General features: G+C 42.3%; 1 protein-coding gene across 3 annotated transcripts in view; it reads right to left on the bottom strand.

Moving 5' to 3' along the window:
• Positions 1–429: 429 nt before the first annotated feature.
• LONRF3 (LON peptidase N-terminal domain and ring finger 3) overlaps positions 430–20,928 on the bottom strand; it is a 37,467-nt gene continuing 16,968 nt past the window's right edge. For 2 of the 3 annotated variants that reach the window (XM_082610228.1, XM_082610227.1), the window contains 6 exons: positions 15,091–15,205; positions 12,748–12,869; positions 10,443–10,601; positions 9,673–9,835; positions 8,512–8,661; positions 430–5,391 (listed from right to left, as the gene is read on the bottom strand). In XM_082610228.1, the coding sequence (XP_082466354.1) occupies positions 5,236–5,391; positions 8,512–8,661; positions 9,673–9,835; positions 10,443–10,601; positions 12,748–12,869; positions 15,091–15,205 (865 nt within the window). In that variant the 3' untranslated portion in view covers positions 430–5,235. Of the gene's footprint in view, positions 5,392–8,511; positions 8,662–9,672; positions 9,854–10,442; positions 10,602–12,747; positions 12,870–15,090; positions 15,206–20,928 lie in introns of all 3 variants that reach the window. The other variant, XM_082610226.1, reaches the window with a different exon arrangement.

The following is a 20,928-nucleotide window of genomic DNA, read 5'->3' as shown; positions in this document are numbered from 1 at the left end:
GGAAGATTGTGTCTTTGGCCAGCGTGTGCTCTATCTCATGAGAACCAGACAGTAGCAGATGAGGCACAGAAGGGCGAAGTCCAACAGAGCCAAGCAATCATTTTGGTTTTTTTTTTTAATTGTTCTACTCCTATGTCCTTTTTTCTTCAGTGGTAAAATAGAACCTGTGTAAAGTCCTCAATGGCACGAGACTAACATCCGTACTGTAAAGGAGGTGAGATGTTGCTGAAGCTCTCGTGCCAGAGTCAGCTCAGTCAATATTGCTCATTGTCCTAGTCAATTTTACCAATTTTCCTGTCAAAGGGTTCATGCTGTGGGCCTTAGCTTTAGCCTATTGTTGAGAAACCATTTAATTGAAATAAAACGTGTAATTTGCTTTCATCAACTTTTTATCATGCCAAAGAAAACAGAGTAGGTAGTGTGCTCTGCTTTAAGCAAACTCAGTATATGAATGGATTGACACATAAAGTAGGGGCAGATTATTAGCAAAAAGTTTCAATATAATTAGTAACGACAAACTCTTCTGGTGCATTTTAAAACAATTACTTTAATCAGTTCACACCTGCCTCACTGTCACATACATAAGAGCTTGCTTTCTGAGTGCAGGTCTATTTCCTTGGAAGATCTTCTGGTCAAATGTATTACAGTCAATAGGAACAAGAACAAAATAGATGTTCCGATCCCTTTCCGTTCTATTCAGCTTCCATCAAAAAGATACTGAAGTTATTTGGGCAATTCTTGCCCTAAAGTATGGGTAAAGTTGTGTTAGATACAAGGTGAAACAATAGGAAACATTTTTTAATGAACAACAAGCTTTCACAGAGACTGTCTATATCACATTGTTATTACAACATAGATGAGCTGAAACTTCTTTTGTACAGATTTAGAGGAAAGAAGACCCTAAAGAGACATCAAGCATATAGAGGTAGTTGAATAGCAATATGGGAAGAAAAAAAAAAAGCATTATCTTAATTCCCCTTTCAGTTCATTACAGTGCAAGAGTAAAATGGCTGCTTAACAAACAACTGGAATTACAAACACAGAGACACATTTGCCACTGTTTAAATGGCTTGCTGGATATTTTAATCCTGGCATTACTGAGAACTGCATAAAATGACAACTAGTTTATCTAATAAGCCTACGATGCCACATTGAACTATTTGTTCTCCTTTGATTTTGTTGTTGTTTATTATTGTTGCTTTGACTATAGATAAGTGTCAAGCAAGTTTTAAAATGATGCATAAGCTACAGTGTTGCTTTGTAAACTTTAAATGGCTACACAGTCACGAAGCAAAAGCTTTAAAATGACACCAGGAACAGAGATTACAGGCACTTCTCTCTCAAGGTTAATTTAGCTCATTTGAAAATACCCATTTGTAAGGGAAAATGTCTTCATTTCACCTCTGGATGTGCATAATCCAGATTATTAAATAGTCGAACAGTGGGAGCTATCATTCTAAGAGGAACCAAATGTGTACATTTTACTTGGCTCCTTTTCCTTCTTTCTGCACTCAGGAAAGGCCACAAATTGCAGCCCATGCAGCCGGCTGCTTCTCAGAACTGTCTTCTATCAAATCAAAACCTCATTCCTCAAGCCCAAGAATGGGCTGAAAATCTGTCCTTTTCCCTTATTTGGGCTGCCTTCTATTTGCATCTCGATTACATATCTCTGCTATGATTCTGCCTTAGGAAACAGAAATGGATGCAAAGTCAACATGTTGGGAACTCAAGGAATGAGTCCCTGAATAAAACTCCCAGCTTGGAAATGGAGTTGGTGAGGGGAAACACAGCCCCCAGCGGGTTCCAGTCTATCAACAGTATGCGATCTATTGACAGTAAGAGACTTCTGAGTGCTGTGAACCAGCCTCAGAGCTCCACTGCTCCAACAGCCAGTCACAGGGGACTATCTGAGCCCAGTCTGGCTCCACAGGCAGAACTGGAAGTGCCACATGTGCAGTGATTCCACGAGTCCCAGCATGCTGCGGCAGCAAGGGGCTAGAAGCAGTCGGCCTTCAGAAAAGGCAAATTGTTGACACAGTCAGTTCTCTACCCCACTGAGTAAGGAGCAAGCACTCTTTTGTCCAAGTTGTCTACAGAAAATTAGTTTTATCATTTTTCATTTTCTACATTTTGCTGGTTATTAGCTAGCAGCAATAATACAGTACGAAGCAGAAAGGCATAATGTCTGCTTGGTACCTAATATATATACACACATGTACATATATACACAAACACACTCATATATATATATATATATATATATACACACACACACACACACATCTATATACATCTACACACACACACACACACACACACACACACAGAAAATAACCTACTAGGAAAAGACTAGGTAAATCACAATAAACAGGAAAATTAGTTGAATAAATGGCACTAACTACCAAGGGGGAAGTCTTGTCCTTCTGGCCTAGATTTAACTTTGTTTTTCCTGTATATACTCTTTATTCCCCAGCTTTGCAGCAAAATCAATTTACAAGCAGTGAAATAGTCATGTCCAGTTGATTACCCCATTCAAGTACATATCAAAGAAAGCCAAGGCTTAGCCTTGCACTTTGCCTCCCACCACTACTGAAACAAAAGCTTGCTGTAAAACATGTAAAACAGTCCAAATGTGTATCCAGGCCACTGAGAGAAAAGTGCAATTCCGCCTAGCCAAGCTACATTTGCTGGAGTTAGGTCCTCTCTTATCAACGTGAAATATTCTATGATGTGGAATTTTATACCTTTTGGAGAGCAGGAAGTGATGAGCTGGTTATTCTAATGGGGCTTGAACTTAAGGCTTTCATTATATCAGAAATTCTAGACCTCCAAACAACACTAATTTTTAGCCCTCTTGAAAGAGGAAAAATTTGCTGGCATGGGATTCTCCCTTATCTCTGACCCTAATTTGTTTTCCAGTCTTTTCATTTTCCCAAACAGACTTGACCCCTAAAGGAATTACATGTAAACATTTCATCAAGTTATGGTCTGAAAATCAGAGGTGTGGATTCCACCAACCAAGTTTAAAGGAATTGGAAATGGGTATTGTGTGTAAAGGCAGGGCCAATGTAGTCCCCTGATGATATTCTGTATCTACGAATAATCTAATCATAGCTATTATTTGTTGAATGACTCCTATGTGCTAGGCACTATGCTAAGTGATGTATATATATTATCTCATGTAATGTTATAAGAACCCTACATGCAGTATTTATCCCCACCACTTGCTAGTTGACGAACTGGTGCTCAGAAAAAGTGAAATCACAAAAGTAACACATCTAGCAATCCAAGACACTTATGACCCTTTTCTTCGTTGCGTTTACACTAGATAGTAGGAAATTACTGTCCTAGGACTGTTTTATGACCACATGGTTGTGCACCAGGTGGGAGAGGGAGCCTTTCATTTCCTCCTTCCTGAGCCTTGTAGAGTTTGCTTAGGCAGTAACCACGCCTATGCTTCCATTCTTTACCAGCCCAGTTGGGCTCCAAACATCAAACCTGGTAACATAATGTTCTGACAACACAGTGTTCATTAAGAAAGTGCAGAAAAGGTTATTTGGTTTCTGCTTACATGAATCTCTCTTTTGTTGCCTGGATCATCTCATTCTCCCTTTTCTGTTTCTGGCCACAGGTGGTGATGGAAGAAGTCAAACTGATTACTTGAGGCATTAACCTCTAGTGGGAACAGAGTGGATGGGCTGTGTGTGAGTCTCACACTGCAGCTGTCCAGAGTCACATGGGGGGAGGATAATTTGCGTGAAGGTAGGAACAACACGATTCACTTCTTCGCTGTCCTAATCTTTTCACTCTGTCATTATAACACTCCTGTTTTCAGGTTGTCCTGGCACTAAAGAAATCAAACTGGCACTAAGCAAGCTAAACAAGACCTCACTCTTACCCCCTTACCACTATTCTTCCCCTGTATTGAAATCTTTGGCCCATCTCAGTGAGGAGGAAAGACCGTGTTTAGATAAAATCATGGATTAATGGCTTCCTTTGAAAAGATTTAAAAACCAAAAAGATAGTTTGAGGGTTTCTCAAAGGGTTCTACCCTCTTTCCCGGCTTCTTTACACTTTTAATAATGAACTGTCCTTCATCAAGTGTTTGCACACATGCTAGCCAGGCCCTGATCCTCAGAACCCTGAGCAGAGGTGAGGTATGGAGGCTAGCTGGGCATGGCTGTGACACGCCAGACTGAAAACCATTACCTCTGAAGGGTTAAATATTATCCTGCTTAAAAGTCCCATTACTAACTGCCCTGGGGAGAAATTAAGATATAGTTAGATTGCTGAAATAAATGCCTACAAGAGATTGTAATAAAAGACACTCCTCTAATTCATCTCTTGATTCCAAGAAAAGAATTGCTTAATCCTGGCTCTGTATGACACATAGAAAATGGATTACTTTTATTGTACCCTGGCTTATTCCACAACCTATGCCAAATCCCTTAAGTATTTTATATTGTTGGATTCAAATTGAAAGCAAAATAGAATCTGTAAGGATAGCTGATCTTGGCATGATTCTGAACTTCCTTTAAGCATCCAATTGGATAGATACAAAAATGGTTCAAGAACTGGGATCAAATGTAGCAAAAACTGTTAAAGCAAAAATCGCACATTTCTAGTATTGTTACTTCCCCCTAGGTACATGGTAAACCACATCAATAAATAAAGCAGTATTTTTCAGTAATGCACGCTTAAATAGTTACAAACACACATGTAGAAAAAAAAGGATATGGTAGTGCAGAAAATAAATTATTAAAACAGAAGGAAGTATGAACATTATTTTACACAATGTTATATAAAATATGAACCATTTGGAATGACACCTCCAAAGTCAGTGAAATAATGCAGCAACATGATTAGTAACTGGGCATCACATTTCAACCACACAGTCATTCATCTATGAAAGACAGAAAATTAAAGCAAAATCACTTTAAACTTTGAGAAAATTTTATGTCAAAATCAAAAAAAATTTTTTTTTCTTCTGGGCTCTTAAACAACCTCTGCTGTGCATGTAGTTGTGCAGCATGTCAAGAGGCATCTTAAGAAAGAAAGTTTCAAACAGATCACATTCTTTTGGTCTTTCTACTTTGTTTCTTTCTGATCAATAGAAGGATAATGCCTCTGTTTGATACTTCCTTCTAAGATGTTATTGCAGTTAGGTATATTTACAAGACGACTCCCCCAAGGTGGTGAGGGGAGCATGGGAGCTCCTGTTCAGCAATCCACTCACTAGTTTTGGTTTCGGGATATAAAGGCCAGGATTCGCCGAATACCGTTCAGTCTATCCTTTAGGGACCTCATTGCTAGGAACGGGAGCTGAGCTCGGCTTTCCAATGGAAGAACCGCTAATGTCCACCAGCACCAGGCTGGGCCATTGGGGTTGATCTGCAAGAGAAATGCAATGGGTTCGTCTTATTCCTGCGGAAGTGATCCTAGCCTGTAGGCTTCCAAAGTTGCCAGGAAACATCCCAGGTGGAACTGCTTCCGTGTGTGGCAGGGACTGCTAATTACCCCCCATCTCTATTTCCCTTTATCTTAGCTGGGCATACAGCCACCCAGGGGGTGGGGGTGGGAAGGCTACGTTTCTCAGCCTCCCTTGCAGCTAGGTGAGGCCATAAGACAAAGTCCTGGCTAAGGAGATGTAAAGGGCAGTGCTAAGTGTAACTTCTGGGCCATGCTCTGGGAAAGGGGCATGCACCCTCACTTTCCTCTTTCTCTCCCCTTCCCCTAGCTAGAACACAGACATGCTGATGATCAGCCTTCTTCAATCAGGAGGATGAGGGCAACACTCAAAGGATGGTAGAGCTTTGTCAGGAAGGAGCCTGGGTCTGAATGATCTCATGAAACAGGGATGCCCTAGCCCTCCATCTCTATGACTTACACTCTCTATCTAGTTTAAGCTACAGTTATTTTTGGTAGTGGTTAAAGCAAACACATCAATTTCCTAACAAATACACCATACCTTCTAGCCAGTGTGATTTTACAAGCTGAACTATCTACTACAGTCGGCCCTCCACACCCATGGATTCAACCAACTATGGATCAAAATTGGTTGGTTGAATCTGTAGATGCGAAACCTGCAGATGCAGAGGGCTGATTGTACTCATCGCACTACATAATTTTATAGAAGGGATTTTGGTATCCATGGGGCCTCCTAGAGCCAAACCCCCATGGATACTGAGAGACAGCTACTCAGCCTCTTCCACCTCTTAGATTCTGTTTAGGCCCTTTGGCCTGATGCATAGAGCATATGGGTCTTCAGTTCTCATGACCCCTTAGGCTTTGCATGTCTCTTACTTCCATTTCCCTGTTTCTGGCTGAAGGCAACAGAGCCCACATATGCCAGGTCACTAAACAGGGCCACGGCTAGCTCCTCCCCTAAAACCAGAGCCTATGATTCACAGCCCCAAAGCAGAGCAATCCCACTTTGCAAAAAGTCTAATTGGAAAACACAGTCACATAGAAATATATTCCATCCCAGGTTTCCTCTAATAAAGAGCTTTCCTATCCTACAGTGATCCTGCACCAAAATTCTGTTTGTCAGCAGCGTCCCAGGTACACCTTGTAGACATTGGTGACTTATTTCCTACTAAGCCCCAAATGAGCTTTCTGCCCACACCCTTCAGAAGGTTGGCTTTAGGACTGCAGAGAACCACATTCTACACGCGGGATTGTTTGCTTCCAAACTGGTCACCTGATTCTCTCACAACCTTCACTGCCTCTTTGCTTCTCTGTGCCTCTAGCTCCATTTGGATTATTTTTGTCCCTCACCGCAGTCTGTAACGTGTTCTCTCTCCTATGATGAGTTCTGAATGTTAGATTCACATATCTTGAACTGTATTTCCCAGGATCATTAACAAAGATGTTTAAGCTGATGTTAATACATGTGGTGGTTCCTAAGAAACCTCCTGCAGAGGCTTAGAACATTCTTATGAATGGGACCACGGGGGCTACAGCATTGACTGGATCAAACTGGATGGGTTTTATTTTTTCTGCTGCTGCTGCTGCCAAAGCAACAGTCCTAATAAGAAATGAAATGAAACCCAAGATTTCCGCTTTCTGTGTCACTGAGCCCTTATGAATCACACAGTGGCACCTGTGTTTCCTCTTGTGGAAGATGCTGTTACCATTGCTGATCGCTATCTTCTGCCTGACTAGGGGAGAATGCTTTCCAGAAGGTGAAGGGGAACATTCAACTTGATCATGAGCCTTCTCAGAGCTCTGCCGTAGTCCTGAGTCACTGTGGCCCAGAGCCAGGAGCTGGATCATCTGGAAGCAATGGGCTTTCTCCCTCCAACATTCACGATGCCTTTGAATGGGGGCGGGAAAAGGAGCCACCTTTGTGGCCTGGAGAAAACAAGACACTGCAGTGCATTAGGGAGCAGACTGGTGTTTTACAGCCTCAGAACGCAAGGGGAAGAAGGGACTTTAGAGACCTCCTCGTCTACCTCCCTCATTTCAGAGATGGGCGAAAAAGTCAGAAAGGGGAAAGGACTTACCCGAGGTCACACAGCTGGAGAGGTCAGTGGGACCAGTTTTTTGGCATGGAAGTCAGAATATACATATTCTATTTTACTATTGTGATAAAGTCAGGAATGAGTACAGGGAAAGAATCAAGGAAGTTATGGAGGCGATTATGTAGGAACCAGGTCAGAATGTGGAAAGGTGATGGTGGGAAAATATTTGACTAGGATATCTCCAACCTTGTCCTAGAGAGAGTATTCCCTGATTTACACCAGGCACACAAAGCTTGGTGAAACTTAACTATCTCCACTTTCCTGGAGAGCTTCAGATCTGCAGCTTGATCTCTCAAATGGACCTGTCCCTCCAGGAAATAGATTGATCCAGTAGAATCTAATGAACTCTTTTCTAGTATAACTCAGCCAAGGGTAAATTTAAGGATTGGGTCAGTTGGCTCAGGAAAACTTGTTCATCCCTGATGAGGACAATGGCAAGGGTCTAGACCTGCAGGGCTAAGCATGGAGGGACCTGGGGGTGAAAGGTTTCTGTGATCCTGCAGTTGGAACCCTGTAAGGTGGCTGGCCCTAGCTCCCCACTCCTTGCTCCTGAAGCAATCAGGGAGAGAGTTATGAAGCCTCCAGGAAGTGGCAGCCTTTGGTCTCAGCTCCCTAGGTACCCTTATCTTAAGCCTGGCCTTCTGTGAATCTTGTCACCCTAACACATCATCATGGTGGGAATCTGGACTCACATGATAGGTTCTTCTGTTGATGGTGCCTGTGTTCCCATCCTCTCACTTGACTAATCTCTTAAAACCTATCTTGGATCCAAGTTCCTACTGCTTTACTTCAGTTACTCCAATTCTGATTTGGGGTCCTTTTGTTCTTACCCATGATGCCTACTGCCCAGCCAAACAAGACCAATTTGGACCCATCTTCCTCTCTACACTAAATGTGCTGGGTGGAAACCACACACGTATCTAATCACAAACCCTAGGCTCTCTCATCTGGTGGGGGTGACTGATTACAAAGAGACATTTTTATATACCTGGGGATCAGCATCTTTCTCTGGCATTGGACCAAAATGATTGAGTATCCGATTCTTCAGAGATGATTTGAGTGAATGAAACCATGATGACGCTTGCTCATAGACACAGTTATGTAATCCTATGAGCTCAGCACAATCCTCTCCTTGAACCTGAAAGTATCAAAGTGGAAGTGAAGCATTCTGTACCTTCTCCCTCATGCCTAGAGCCCCTTTTGACACCTGCCTATTTGAGCATCCATCCTGTCATCCTACGGGAAGACTCGCCCTTCTGGCTTTCTCCTGTGTCGTGTGTGAAAGGCTCCTCGGCCAGAGGATGGACTGCGTGTAAATATTGCTGAGGGTGGAGGACAGAGAAAGGTTCAGCTGGTAAGTGAGCTGAAACAGCCAGACGTATAGAAAACCAGCGATGCTGACTGGCCTGAGTGGAGGCGTGCTGTTAAACTAGGTTGTGCTTGTTCACGCCTCTCTCCTTTTCATGTTTTACATCTGCTTTCCCACTGCTCCCTGGGAAGAGAGGGAGCAGTGTCTGTGTCTCCGTATGTAACTTTATCTTCCAAGTCAAATACATTTATTCGTTGAGCAAATGTTTATTAATCTTGTACTATGTAGTGAATGTAAATATAAACGCTTATGGGATTATTTACCTCTTCTTCTACCCGTTAGTTCAGAAAACCAAGGATTAACTGGACATGTCATCTTTCTGCCTTATGGGATGATGGATTCTTGGGAAGGGCTCTTGGCCAGGTTGCACATTTAAAAATAGACATGTGCGTGTGAATCTACAATTATCTCAAAAGAAAAAGGTTTAAAATATAAATAAAGCGAAAAATAAAATACGTATGTATAGATCCAGCTCCAGATCTTGGTATCCCTGGCAGAGACCTAACTCCTATGCTGAATGGGCCCCAGGGTTGGTCTGGCTTGGCATCTCTTATGCATGAATATAAATCAGCAACTAAGCAGGGAAAGCCCAGACAAGGGGCGCAATCACTGCCATTCCACAATCGAACAGCAACCTGGCAGCATTCAGCGTAGCAGCAGCAAATCGGTGAGAAATCCCAAGGCCCCCATCCATGCCCAGAAATCCTTTTGCAATCATCTTGGTCTGCCAAGCAACAGGGCTAGCTTGGCTTCAGGATTCTTGGCACTGGCCACCCTCACCTTTTGGTCTTCAATGTATTCGATGTCAGCTGTGTTGTAACCATCCCGCTGGCCCTGATGGAGGACCTTGAAGCGCCTCTTGCCTATGCTGTCGACCACTGAGCGGCCATCAGCAAAGAACTGAACATTTCTGATCTCTAGGATGCAGCCATATTCCGCAAACCTGTTTATGGGGAATGGACTCAAGAAAGTAAATTCTTGATGAGCTGTTTCCCTGGCCTGCGCACCTCCCCCCATTTCTATAACCCCACGTTGTGCCTTGAGGGACTTCTGCCTTCTTGCCTGTCCCAGGGTCTATAGCTGCAATAACACCACAGGCGGTGCCTGTGTGAGAAAACATTTTAATGTGTAACTGCTACCATTTATTGTACTGTGCTCAGTACTTTATGTGCATTATTAACTCACCAATCCTCCCAACAAACCCAACGAGGTAGGCACTATTATTGTACCCACTTTACAGATAAGGAAACTGAGTCACCGAAGGTTCAGTAACTTGCCCAAAGTCAAACTTGCTACAAGGATGGAGCCAGAATATGAACCCAGGCAGCCTGACTCCAGGGACCACAGTCTTATAAAACACGTTTTAGACTATATACCACCTGTTTAACAAAAGGTTGATCCTGGGGTTCCTTTAAACAGGCAGCCTCTCACACGGTAAACTAGGGGCCAGAAGGACCTTGATCCTTACAAATGCTCCTGGGAGGGCCCCAAAATAAAACAAAAAACACTTTCCACCCAACCTCCCTTTACTTGCATAGCTCCTCACTTACCTTTTGACAGGATCTCCAAGGCACATGCCAAACTGTCGTGTGCCTGTCTCAATGCATCTACGAATCATCAGACGGTAACAAGGCTCAAAGATGTGCAGGGGACAAGGGACCGTGGGATATGCCATGGTACACACGAAAATAGGCACGTTCTTATTTAGGCTGTCAGGAAGAGCAAAGGATATGCATCTCATGGCATTGAAGCAGAACACAGAAAGGCTGGTCAAATTTCACCATGTGGTTCCCCCGCAGGAAGGCAAGGAGACATCAAGTTGAGGCTGATAAAAAATACTAAAATGCATCTGGTGCTGTGGGCTGAATCCCATTATCCAGTGCACAGGTTAGCCTAAGGGCTATGATTAAAATTGACATTCTACACATTCTAATTTGGGGAATGAAGTTCTCTAGTACCTTAACATTGTCGGTGATAGTTATACCTCATAGTTTTCTTTCTTTCTTTCATGCTCTCCACTCCAGACAATCTCTCCAGGTGTCCTGCTGGCAGTATGGGGAAGGGTGGTAAAAGTGGACCCAGCTCTCCAGAGGAATGGTGGGAAAATCTCTGCAAGACCCCCGTGAACATCTCACATGTTTGCAAAGCCCCCAGAGGATCTGCATGGCAGGCCCAGCTGGGAGGAGGAGGGAGCAGTGGAGAGGCAAGAGTAATCTAGCCCAGTGATGCTCAAACGCTCCTGTGCATCAGAATCACCAGAGGCCCTTAAACCCAGACAACAGGCCACTGCACCCCCCCACCCAGAGACACTGGTGCAGTAGCTCTGAAATCGACACCTACGAGTCTGCCTCTCAACATGTGCCCACGAAGACTCAGACACATGGCCTGATGGGGAACCACCAACCAGGCCAGCTCCTCCTGGATCACTGTGCTTTTATTTGTCTAGTAAATCCAATACAGGGGCATCTGAACATAACCTTACCGATAGACATATAAGATCATTTGCCCAAATCTCAAAAGGATTAAATTTAGGATTCCTTTAAAGAGAAATCCACCTAGTATATTCCAGTGTTTGTTAATCAGACATTAAATGGTATTTGAGAAGAGGGCCCAGAGAGACTCAAGGTGATCTTAAGAATCAGAAATAAAGATAAAGATGCCTTGAGTAGATCTAATATGTTAATGAGCAAAGAACGATTTCATTTCTGGCTCCCCAGCACAGCGTGTTATTCAAAGTGAGAGGCACAAGCAAACTGGTGGCAGTTTAGAAATGTTCTCTACAGGGTGAGCATAAAACCAGAACAGCTTTTGCCATCGGGAACTTTGCCCCCAGAATGCTGTGAGAATTCCACCAGGGATGGGGAGATGGGGGGTCAGCAGTATGAGAGACAGAAATTAGTGATTTCCTCCTGCTTTTTCTGCTAGGTGAGTTGTTCTTCCGGCCAGGCAGAGAGCTTGGAGCCTTACTTCCTTCTCCACCCCTACTCTGTACCTCTCACAATAGCTGTGATGGAAGAGGAAGCGTAATAACAAGCAGCATTCTTACTATTGCTTTTATTAAGTGCTTACTATGCACTAGCTCATTTGATCTTCGTAACAAGTCCAAGTCTATTATTATCCCCAAGTTACAGATGAGGAGACTGAGGCCCAGAGACGTTAAGTGACTTGCCTAGGGTGATGAAGTATACTCACTTTGTGGCAAAACTGCATCATAAGCCCAGGTCTGGCTGATATCAGAGTTCTTAACCTCATAGAACCTCCTTATGTACCTGAAAACCGTCTTCTGGATACAGCTGACCCTTGAACAACATGGGGGTTAGGGGCGCCAACCCTCGGCCCAGTTGAAAATCAGCATATAACTTAGAGTCGCCCTCGGTATCCGAAGTTCCTCTGTATCCGCGGTTCTGCATTCGTGGATTCAACCAACCACGGATCGGAGAGTGTAGGACTATAGTATTTACTACTGGAAAAAATCCACGTATAAGTGGAACCGCACAGTTCAAATCCATGTTGTTTAAGGGTCAACTGCACTTCATTAAGCCCCCCTGATTAAATTATTCCAATAATTTGTTATCCGTGATACCCAGTTACTAGTGCCAATATGTGATCTGGTCAGTGGTTTGGCTTAGGTTTCTTCAGTGGGTGCTGGTAAATGAACAACTGGCTTTCTGGGGATGGAGCGGGTAAGCCCTTGTTACAGCATTTGCCAATTTCTGTGGTGTAAATACTCTCACTGTGGCCAATTTCAAGCTACCAACGTGGTATCACTAAATGAGGAGCTGGGAGGGAATGTACACTTTCAGTTCTATGACCTGATATGAGTGAAACTGAAAACAGCAATGTGCATATGCATACTTAGAAAGTTCTTCCATTTCCTCTTCATAAAGCCTCCTTCGTTCCTTGAGTTCTTCTGGAAGGAATTTAGCTATTAGCTCTTCCATTATGACATTTTTACTGTATTTTCTTGATGCCAAGCACTATACGGGGAACAAGGCAATTAGATATTATGCAGAGTCATCAGAAAAACACAAAGCACTTCTGATGTAATCAGCAGAACAGTTAAATGACCCACATACTGGAGTAATTTAGACCCACACATTGGCAGCTGATAATATCATAATGTATATATTCTCTGGAGGTTAGAGTTTAGCTTAAAAAAACCCCACATGCAATGAATTACTTTTATAATTAGAAAAATTATTTTAGAAAGGGAAAAAGACCTGCAATGGAGTTTTTAAAATGTCATAGCTTTCCTAAAACACTGAAATTGATTGAGATCATGTTCTTGTCAAGAAAGGGAGAAAATCCTTTCCTTTCCTTTTTCTGATTATTGCGTTTATAAGCTCCCAGAAATGGTCTCCATCTGGGATATGCTGAAAGTCCGTGGTCAAAAGGTTCAGGGAACTAAAAAGCAATTTTCAATTATTGATCCTTTCCTGCTGTGTCCCACTCCCAACCCCACCCCAATGCTTGGGCTTCGGGATATTTCAAGTCTATATATTATACATAGTTTTTTCTCCTCTAACTTTAGTTTTAAAAAGAAAAGCTATACTGGTGATTTCATTTGCCTATTTTTTTTTTATTATACCGTCTAGGTATCACTGGATTTATGTTATAAAACCTGATTTCATAACCTAACTCGGGCTCAGTTGTCAATTGTCACTATTACTCTCCTCCCAAACACCCCTAGTCCGTGCATATCCAGGGATCTGTAAGGAGTGGGTGTTTGTGTGAACCAGACAATGGGAACGAAAACATCTGCAGAGAACTGCTGTCTATGGAAACTACCCACACAGACCCAGCAGGGGGAGCTCCTGAGTATAAAACGGCAGGCTTCAGACATTTTTTCCTTTCCCAGTACGGGCTACGTCTGCCTATTCCGCAGTGAACATGATCGGAATAAGATATTTCTCTCTCTGGAAAATGGTGCAAGTGTGACCCTGTGTGAAGGCACAGAGAGAGATGGGAATATCTTCTAGCCCCTAAGTCCAGGACCTCACAGCCTCTGCCTCCACGATGCCTTTTCAGCCACTGCCATTGCCTGGCTGCAGGAAAACCGGCTGCTTTGCCCAGTCCCAGTCTTTGGGGAAAAGCAATGACTCAGGAGGTAGCCTCTCCAAGAAGGAGGTGACTCCTCCGCTGATGCTGAAACAAAAACCCAGTAAAGGTACATACTAAAATTTTAACGGTAGATTTTCCTTCTTTCTGTTAATCTGGATGTTGTAGTGTTACCACAACACCAGTGTATTATTGAAGTATAAGGACCATGGGCTTCTCACCTACAATCAGGACAGCAAATACCACCTCTTCACCTAGGCCAGATATGACATTGACCCTGCCCCCCAGCCCAATACACAGCCTCAGGGCTATCCTGGATGATTATTTCACTCCCTTCCCTTAATTTAAATGTTGGGGTGTTGGGAAAGCTTGACACATGACTCCTCTGGATCTACATTCACCTAGAGATAGCCTTGCATCATCTCCAACCTCTCCTCAGGGATGACAGGGGTCAAGGAACATTTATACTGATTGTAAAATATGGCACACAAGTCCCTGGGGTGGGGGGACAAGATGGATTCCCAGATCTGCTTGTGCTATAAAAAATTACAGCAAGTCCATTTGAAGGACAAAGGTGGCAGTTTGTGTGATTCATTTTAGAGAATCTGGAAGCCCCAGAGATTTTCCAGCTGACAAATGTCTGCTAATAAGTACAGTGGCAGCTGAGGAGTGGGGCAAGGACCACAGTGAAGGTCTGTGAGGTTTTCCTGGGGACCTGGGAGTGATCTCTTCAAACCACAGAATAAACATTGATGATAAGGGGACATCGGAGCTCATCTAGTCCAAGCCCAGGGAGGACAAAAGATTCACCCAACATGACAGTGAATCAGCTGCCATGATGGGATTAGAACAAGGATCCATGTTTATCATCATTTTGATCTGTGCTTATCATCATTTTGATACTTTTGTTTCCAACACAAATTAATTTCACTACTGACAGTTCATAAAAAGCTAGATGTTGCCTCATTTCCCTGAAGGACTTTGTGGAGAGGGGAGGGGTGGCTCTAAGACAGGAGAAATAAATGGTCTGAGGGGGTGTTTTGCTCTAGCACAGTGCAGTGGCTTGGGATCCAATAGGATGCTGTCTTCGTACCCAATTCCCAGTAAGCTAACCCAATCAAGAAAGAAAGAACGTTTTACCTGTGAAAGACCATCTTTGCACAGTGGACACTTCGCATTGTGATCTAGGCATCTTTCAAGGCATTTTAAGCAAAAGGTGTGTCCACAAGGTGTTGTGACTGGCTCATAGAATAATCTGAAATTTAGGAATCAGAATGCAAGAAAACTGCAATCAGACCAAACATGAAAGACAGAGCTATTCAATGTTCAGGTTTTATAGTATTATTTGGGAAATTCTATGTGCGGGGGTGGGAGGGGGTTCTTTTTCCTTTTTAAAAAAACCCCTGCTGTTGTTGCACTTCAGAAAAGCATTTGCTTTTTATTTCTGAGCTGGATTGAAATGCATTAAATTATGCATTCATTAAAATTTAGGACATAGCTAGATCATTTTGTAACATTAGTTCTAGTCAGTCTCTTCCAGGGCATCCACATTTTTTTCCCTGTCAGGTAGGTCCTAGAAAAATGAAGATGAATGCCCAGAGTGTCTTGAATAGATTCCATTCTAAAATACTTAGCCAACCTGTTCACCTGAATATATGTAAACACATAGATAAACAAACACACACTCCCATATTTAAGTACTTTATATCATATTGCAGTGGGAAAAGACTAGGCTTATTTGCTAACCTTGATTCCATTTTTCACCTAAGCAATGTTTACAGCCTGAAGGATCTCAAAATTTTATATGGATGGATCATTTTCCTAGGGACAACAGAGTAATATTATTAATTATTAATTATTAATGTGCTTACTGATGGATAGACAGACAGACACATACATATATACATGTGTATGTATACACGTACTTTAATTAGATCCTATTTTAATTGTTTTTCAGGAGCTGTCTATTTTTTCAAAGCAATCTGAGGATCTTTTAAAAAGCTGTTCTGTACATTCAGAGATTCATGGATTTATTTTGCTTAAAGAAAGGCTCACCTGCAGCAGGACCATTGGATGGGGGCAGCTGAAGATGATGCTTCAGAAGCGGAGCTCGCACTCACCAAGAGGACAGAAAGAAGGGAAAGACGCCTGACCAGCCTATTTTGACCTCACAAGAGTGTTCAGTTGAGAGGAAGAGGCTGCAGGCTGCACAGCCCCCTCGTGTGGCCAGGAGGTGCACCAGCAGCCTGGCCCGCACAGCCAGGCTGAACAGAGGAATCAGAGCGTCAGAGCTGAAAAGTACTTGAGAAAAAAATCGAACGCACCAATCAGAAAGAAACTGAGATCCAGAGGGGATGAAGTGGCTGATCTAAGAGTACACAGCCAACTGTTGGCAGATGAAATGGAAAAAGAAAAGGTACACGACTTCCCCTTCCAGTAGTGTGCCTTTTCTGTTAGAACAGTGATTCTCAACCACTGCTGTGTGTGAGAACCACGTGTGTTGCTTTTTCTTTAAATAGCTTTAGAGATGTATTATTGACATAGATGTATAGACTGCACATACTTTAAGCGTACAACTTGAGAAGTTCTGACACACGTACACACCTACGGGGCCACCTCCACAACCAAGATAATGAACATGCTTGTCACCCCCAAGTGTCTCCTTGTGCCCCTGAGTAAACCCTCCCTCTTGCTCCTGCCCAGACCACCGCCCTCCCACCATCACCTGGGGAACTTTAAAAAACTACAGAGGCCCAGGATCTCACCTACAGAGATGCAGATCAGTTGGTCCAGGGTAAGGACCAGGCATCAGGATTTGTCAAACTCCTGGGGTGGTTTTAATGTGTAGCCAGGGTTGGGAATCACTGTATTACACAATCCTACTAACCTCTGCATAGGCGAATCTACTCTATTGGTCTCCAAACCTAATTATCAGAGTCCCAGGCGGAACTTTAAAAACGCAGACGTGGCAAAGTCTCACTGGATAAAGTTTACAATTCAGGAGGTCAAGGGGAAGAGCGGAGGTTTGATATTTTTAACAAGCCAATGAAGGTCTGGACTAGGAGAGAGATTTTTCATATATTTACTGTTTTCTACTTTTTAAATGTTATCTACCTGTTTAAAAAGCAGTTAATTTGTTGAACCGAGTTAATAAATTTTAGTTACTAAATTGGTCAAAAAGTAAAATTAATTTTCAGAAAACCTCTTTGATGAAGGTCCTAACCAGTGTACTAAGGCAAGGAGAAAAAAAGTTTGAGGACTTAAAAGGGAAAAAACAAATCTGTTGTTATTCACAAATGGTATGTTGATGAACTTAGAAAATCTAAAAGAATCTATAGAATGATTATTAGAATTAATGAGAATTGATAGAATTAGCAAAGAAGCTAGAGAAGTACACACACACACACACACCCCATTCAATTGTAGCTCTATATACCAGCAACAAGCATGAGAGAATACATTTTTGAAAAGATGACATTTACAATTGCTTTTGAAAATTGAGTGCCCAGGAATAAATCTAACAAAAGTTTATGAGACCTCTATTGAAAGAAACTGTAAACATTTCATTGAAAGAAAGTAAAGAAGACCAAACTAAGTCCCAATAAAAACCCAAATGGGTGATTTTACTGTTTGTTTTTGTGGAACTTGGCAAGTTGATTTCTAAACTTTATAAGGCAAGGCAAAGGGCCAAGAAGAGCTGAGACACTTTTGAATAGTAGCAATGTAGGAGGACATGCTCTACCGGACATCAGAACTCACGATAAAGCAGTAGTGATTAAAACAGAGTAAGACTAGCACAAGGACAAATAGATCCGTGGAATAGAAAAGAAAACCCAGAAATAGACTGAGACCCAGATTCTTGATTTATGACAAGTGTAGCACTTCAAAGCAGAGGGAGGATTTTCAATACATAAATAGCATTCTCAATAACGCTATCTGGGATAGTTGGCTATCCATAGGGGGCAAAGAAGTTGGACTGCCTCTCACACCATACACAAAAAGCAATTCCATGTGGGCTGTAAAAATAAATGTGAAAGGCAAACAGTACAGCTTTTAGAAGACAAGACAGAACATCTTTCTGACCTCAGGGGGAAAAAAAAAGATTTCTTAAACAGGACACACACACGAAAAAGCTAACTGTAAATGAAAAGATTGATCATTGTTATTGCATTAAACTTAAGAACTTGTTAGCACGTCGAAAGGAGCCATTAAGAGAGCAAAAAGGCAAGCCAGAGCAGGAGAAGATATTTGCAGCACACGTGACTAACAAAGGACTTATATGTAGAACATACATAGAGCTCCTACAAGTCAGTAAGAAAAAGAGAGATAACCCAATCAAAAATGGGCAAAGAGTTATATATGCACCAGCAGACATAAAAACTGTTCATAGTAACATTGTCCATAATAGCCCTAAACTAGGAACAACCCAAATATCCATCCAGAATATAACTGATTTTGGTTGTTTCATACAATGGGACACTATACACTAATGAAAATGAACAAACTTCACCTACATGGAATAACATGGATAAATCTTCATCCTGAGGAAAAGAAGCCACAAAAAAAGAATCCGTTCTGGATAATTCAACTTATATAAAGTTTTTTAAAAAAATAGGAAAACCGAAATTACACAGTTTAGAGATACATACAAGGGTGTCAAGATAGTGGTTTCAGGGGCAATGGGGGGGGTCGTGATTTGGAAGGGGCACACGGGCAGCTTCTGGAGTCCTGGCAATGTTTTATTTCTTGGGCTGAGAGGGGTTCCGTGAGTATCCTCTTTACAATATTTTGTTAAGAGAATATATTCATATTTTTACATACTTTCCCACTGTGTCTATTTCACAATTTAAAGTGTTTTTCAAAATTGAGATTTGCAGGCTGATTTGGGGAACTACTGCTGTGATCTAACTACTAGAAGCAGCCAAACCAGATGATCTCATTTCCTCAGTAATTTGAGACCTATGAATCCGAATGCTTTTTATACATTACTTGACGACGCTAATGATGAAGACTGATTGATGAATCTGTACCTGCAAAACTATTTTTCTTGAGAATTTCAAGCCTTCTGTTCATTGAAGAATGTAATCCACATACAAATAATAATGATATAGCTGGCCAATTAATTGCAATAAATACTGACAATTAATGAGCAGATGAATGAAACAGACACAAAAGGATACAGCAACTCTTAGCAAGGGCTATGATTAAAATGCTCCTGATCTGAGTGGTCACAAACAAGAATGCTGCCACAGAGGCTGCATAATTATTGCTCTGAAATAATTCAAGGTTCAGATGATTAGAATATATCATCTTTCAATACTCAACCCACTTCTATATTCAGGCTGACTGAGTAAAGTGACTGGGGACAGATGGAATATATTTCTCTTGCTATCCTGGATGTGTACAATACTGTTTTTCATATAAATTAACTTTATACAGTCACAGGCAATAATTTGACTGGCTCCATTTTACTATTGAGGAAATTAAGACTCAGACAAGTTTAAGAACTTGCGCAAGGTCACATAGCTAGCTAATAAGTAGCAGGGCTTGGGGTGTGAAGTCACATGTGAGTCACAAGCCCATCTTCCTTCTCCACTATATGACACAGCCACGACTGTGTATTCATCTATATCTAGAACACATACCATCCACGTACATGTAGATGCACACACTCACACACACACCCTTTTCTCTCTCCTTCCCTGTCTCTCTCCCTTCCTTCTCCCCACTGCCAGAGAGAGAGAAACTCTCTCTATGTAGATAGAGCTAGAAATAGATATATACTCAAATCCCTCTCCCTTTTATGTACCAGTTTAGGTAATGATTTCGGAAAACACTTCAGGGGGGCATTTATAAATCAGAGCAGGGCCAGATTTTCTCACAAGAAAGCATTTTACATTGTCACAGTGATGGAGTAAACAATAGTCATAATAAATGCTTTCAGTTAGATGTCAGCCCGGATAAGATGTTTGGCTTGTCTGGAAATAGCTATCTTTTCCCACCAGTTACATCCTTGTATTGTGCTCTTTTGCTGCTATCAAATGACAGCAAAGAGGGAATGAGGAGGAGGGAGGGGGCAGGGGGGGAGAGAGAGAGAGAGAGAGAGAGAGAGAGAGAGAAAGTGAACTGAGCAGCTAAAACTAGGTTAAATATAAAGCTTTTCATTTCAATTGACAAAGAGGTCACTGGGCCATTAGGTAACTGGTTCAAATATCAAACATTCCTGCTCCACATCTCAAAATATCCTTGTCACCCCAAAAGTGCTGCTCCACAGCAGCCCCAGAGGTGAGCCCCAGAGGTGGCCCCCAGGGCTAGGATATCTGGAGCAGGTAAATCCCAAGGGAGGATCTGCACGCACTAAAGACTGAGGGGCAGACAGTGACTTCCCACAGCAGAGCTCTGCCCGTCCAGCAAGGGAAACTCGGAACGGAGACTGGAAAGTTTCTCATTCGCTGTTCCATTCACTCTCTCCACCATTTTCCCTGAGGAATTTATAAGCCACTCCTGGCTTTCCCTCTAGAATCAGAACAAATAAATTCACACTCTAACTTGTCTTCTACCAATTCAGCACCACGGCACTGGATTTCATTCTAGAAACCTGCACAGGAGGTACAAATGTCTATAGTTTCAGGACCCGGCAGATCGTTTGAAAATATCTACCCTTAAACCCTCTCCACCAAAGACACATGAGGGTCATAACAGAACGTAATGATAATCCTAATAACGATTTAAAAAAGAAAAACACTAAAGAGAGGTAGAAACAGGAGCTTTTCCAAGACTGCAATAATTCAAGCTAAAGCATATATTTGAAATGGCCTCTGTCAACATGTGATTTCTGACTTGGAGACAAGCCCTGTTGGAAGGGGAACTACGTGCTTTTGAACTAGGGCTACAGTTTTAAGAGCCTTGCGATCAGAAATGTTCTCTAGACTTGGCAGGCTTCTTTTCACCGTAAAGCAGCTGGAGTCCCTCCCACCC

The sequence above is a fragment of the Mesoplodon mirus genome (genome assembly GCF_964341445.2).
Source record: "Mesoplodon mirus genome assembly, chromosome: X".
NCBI lineage: Eukaryota > Metazoa > Chordata > Mammalia > Artiodactyla > Ziphiidae > Mesoplodon > Mesoplodon mirus.
This window is presented reverse-complemented; position numbering and strand designations above follow the sequence as displayed.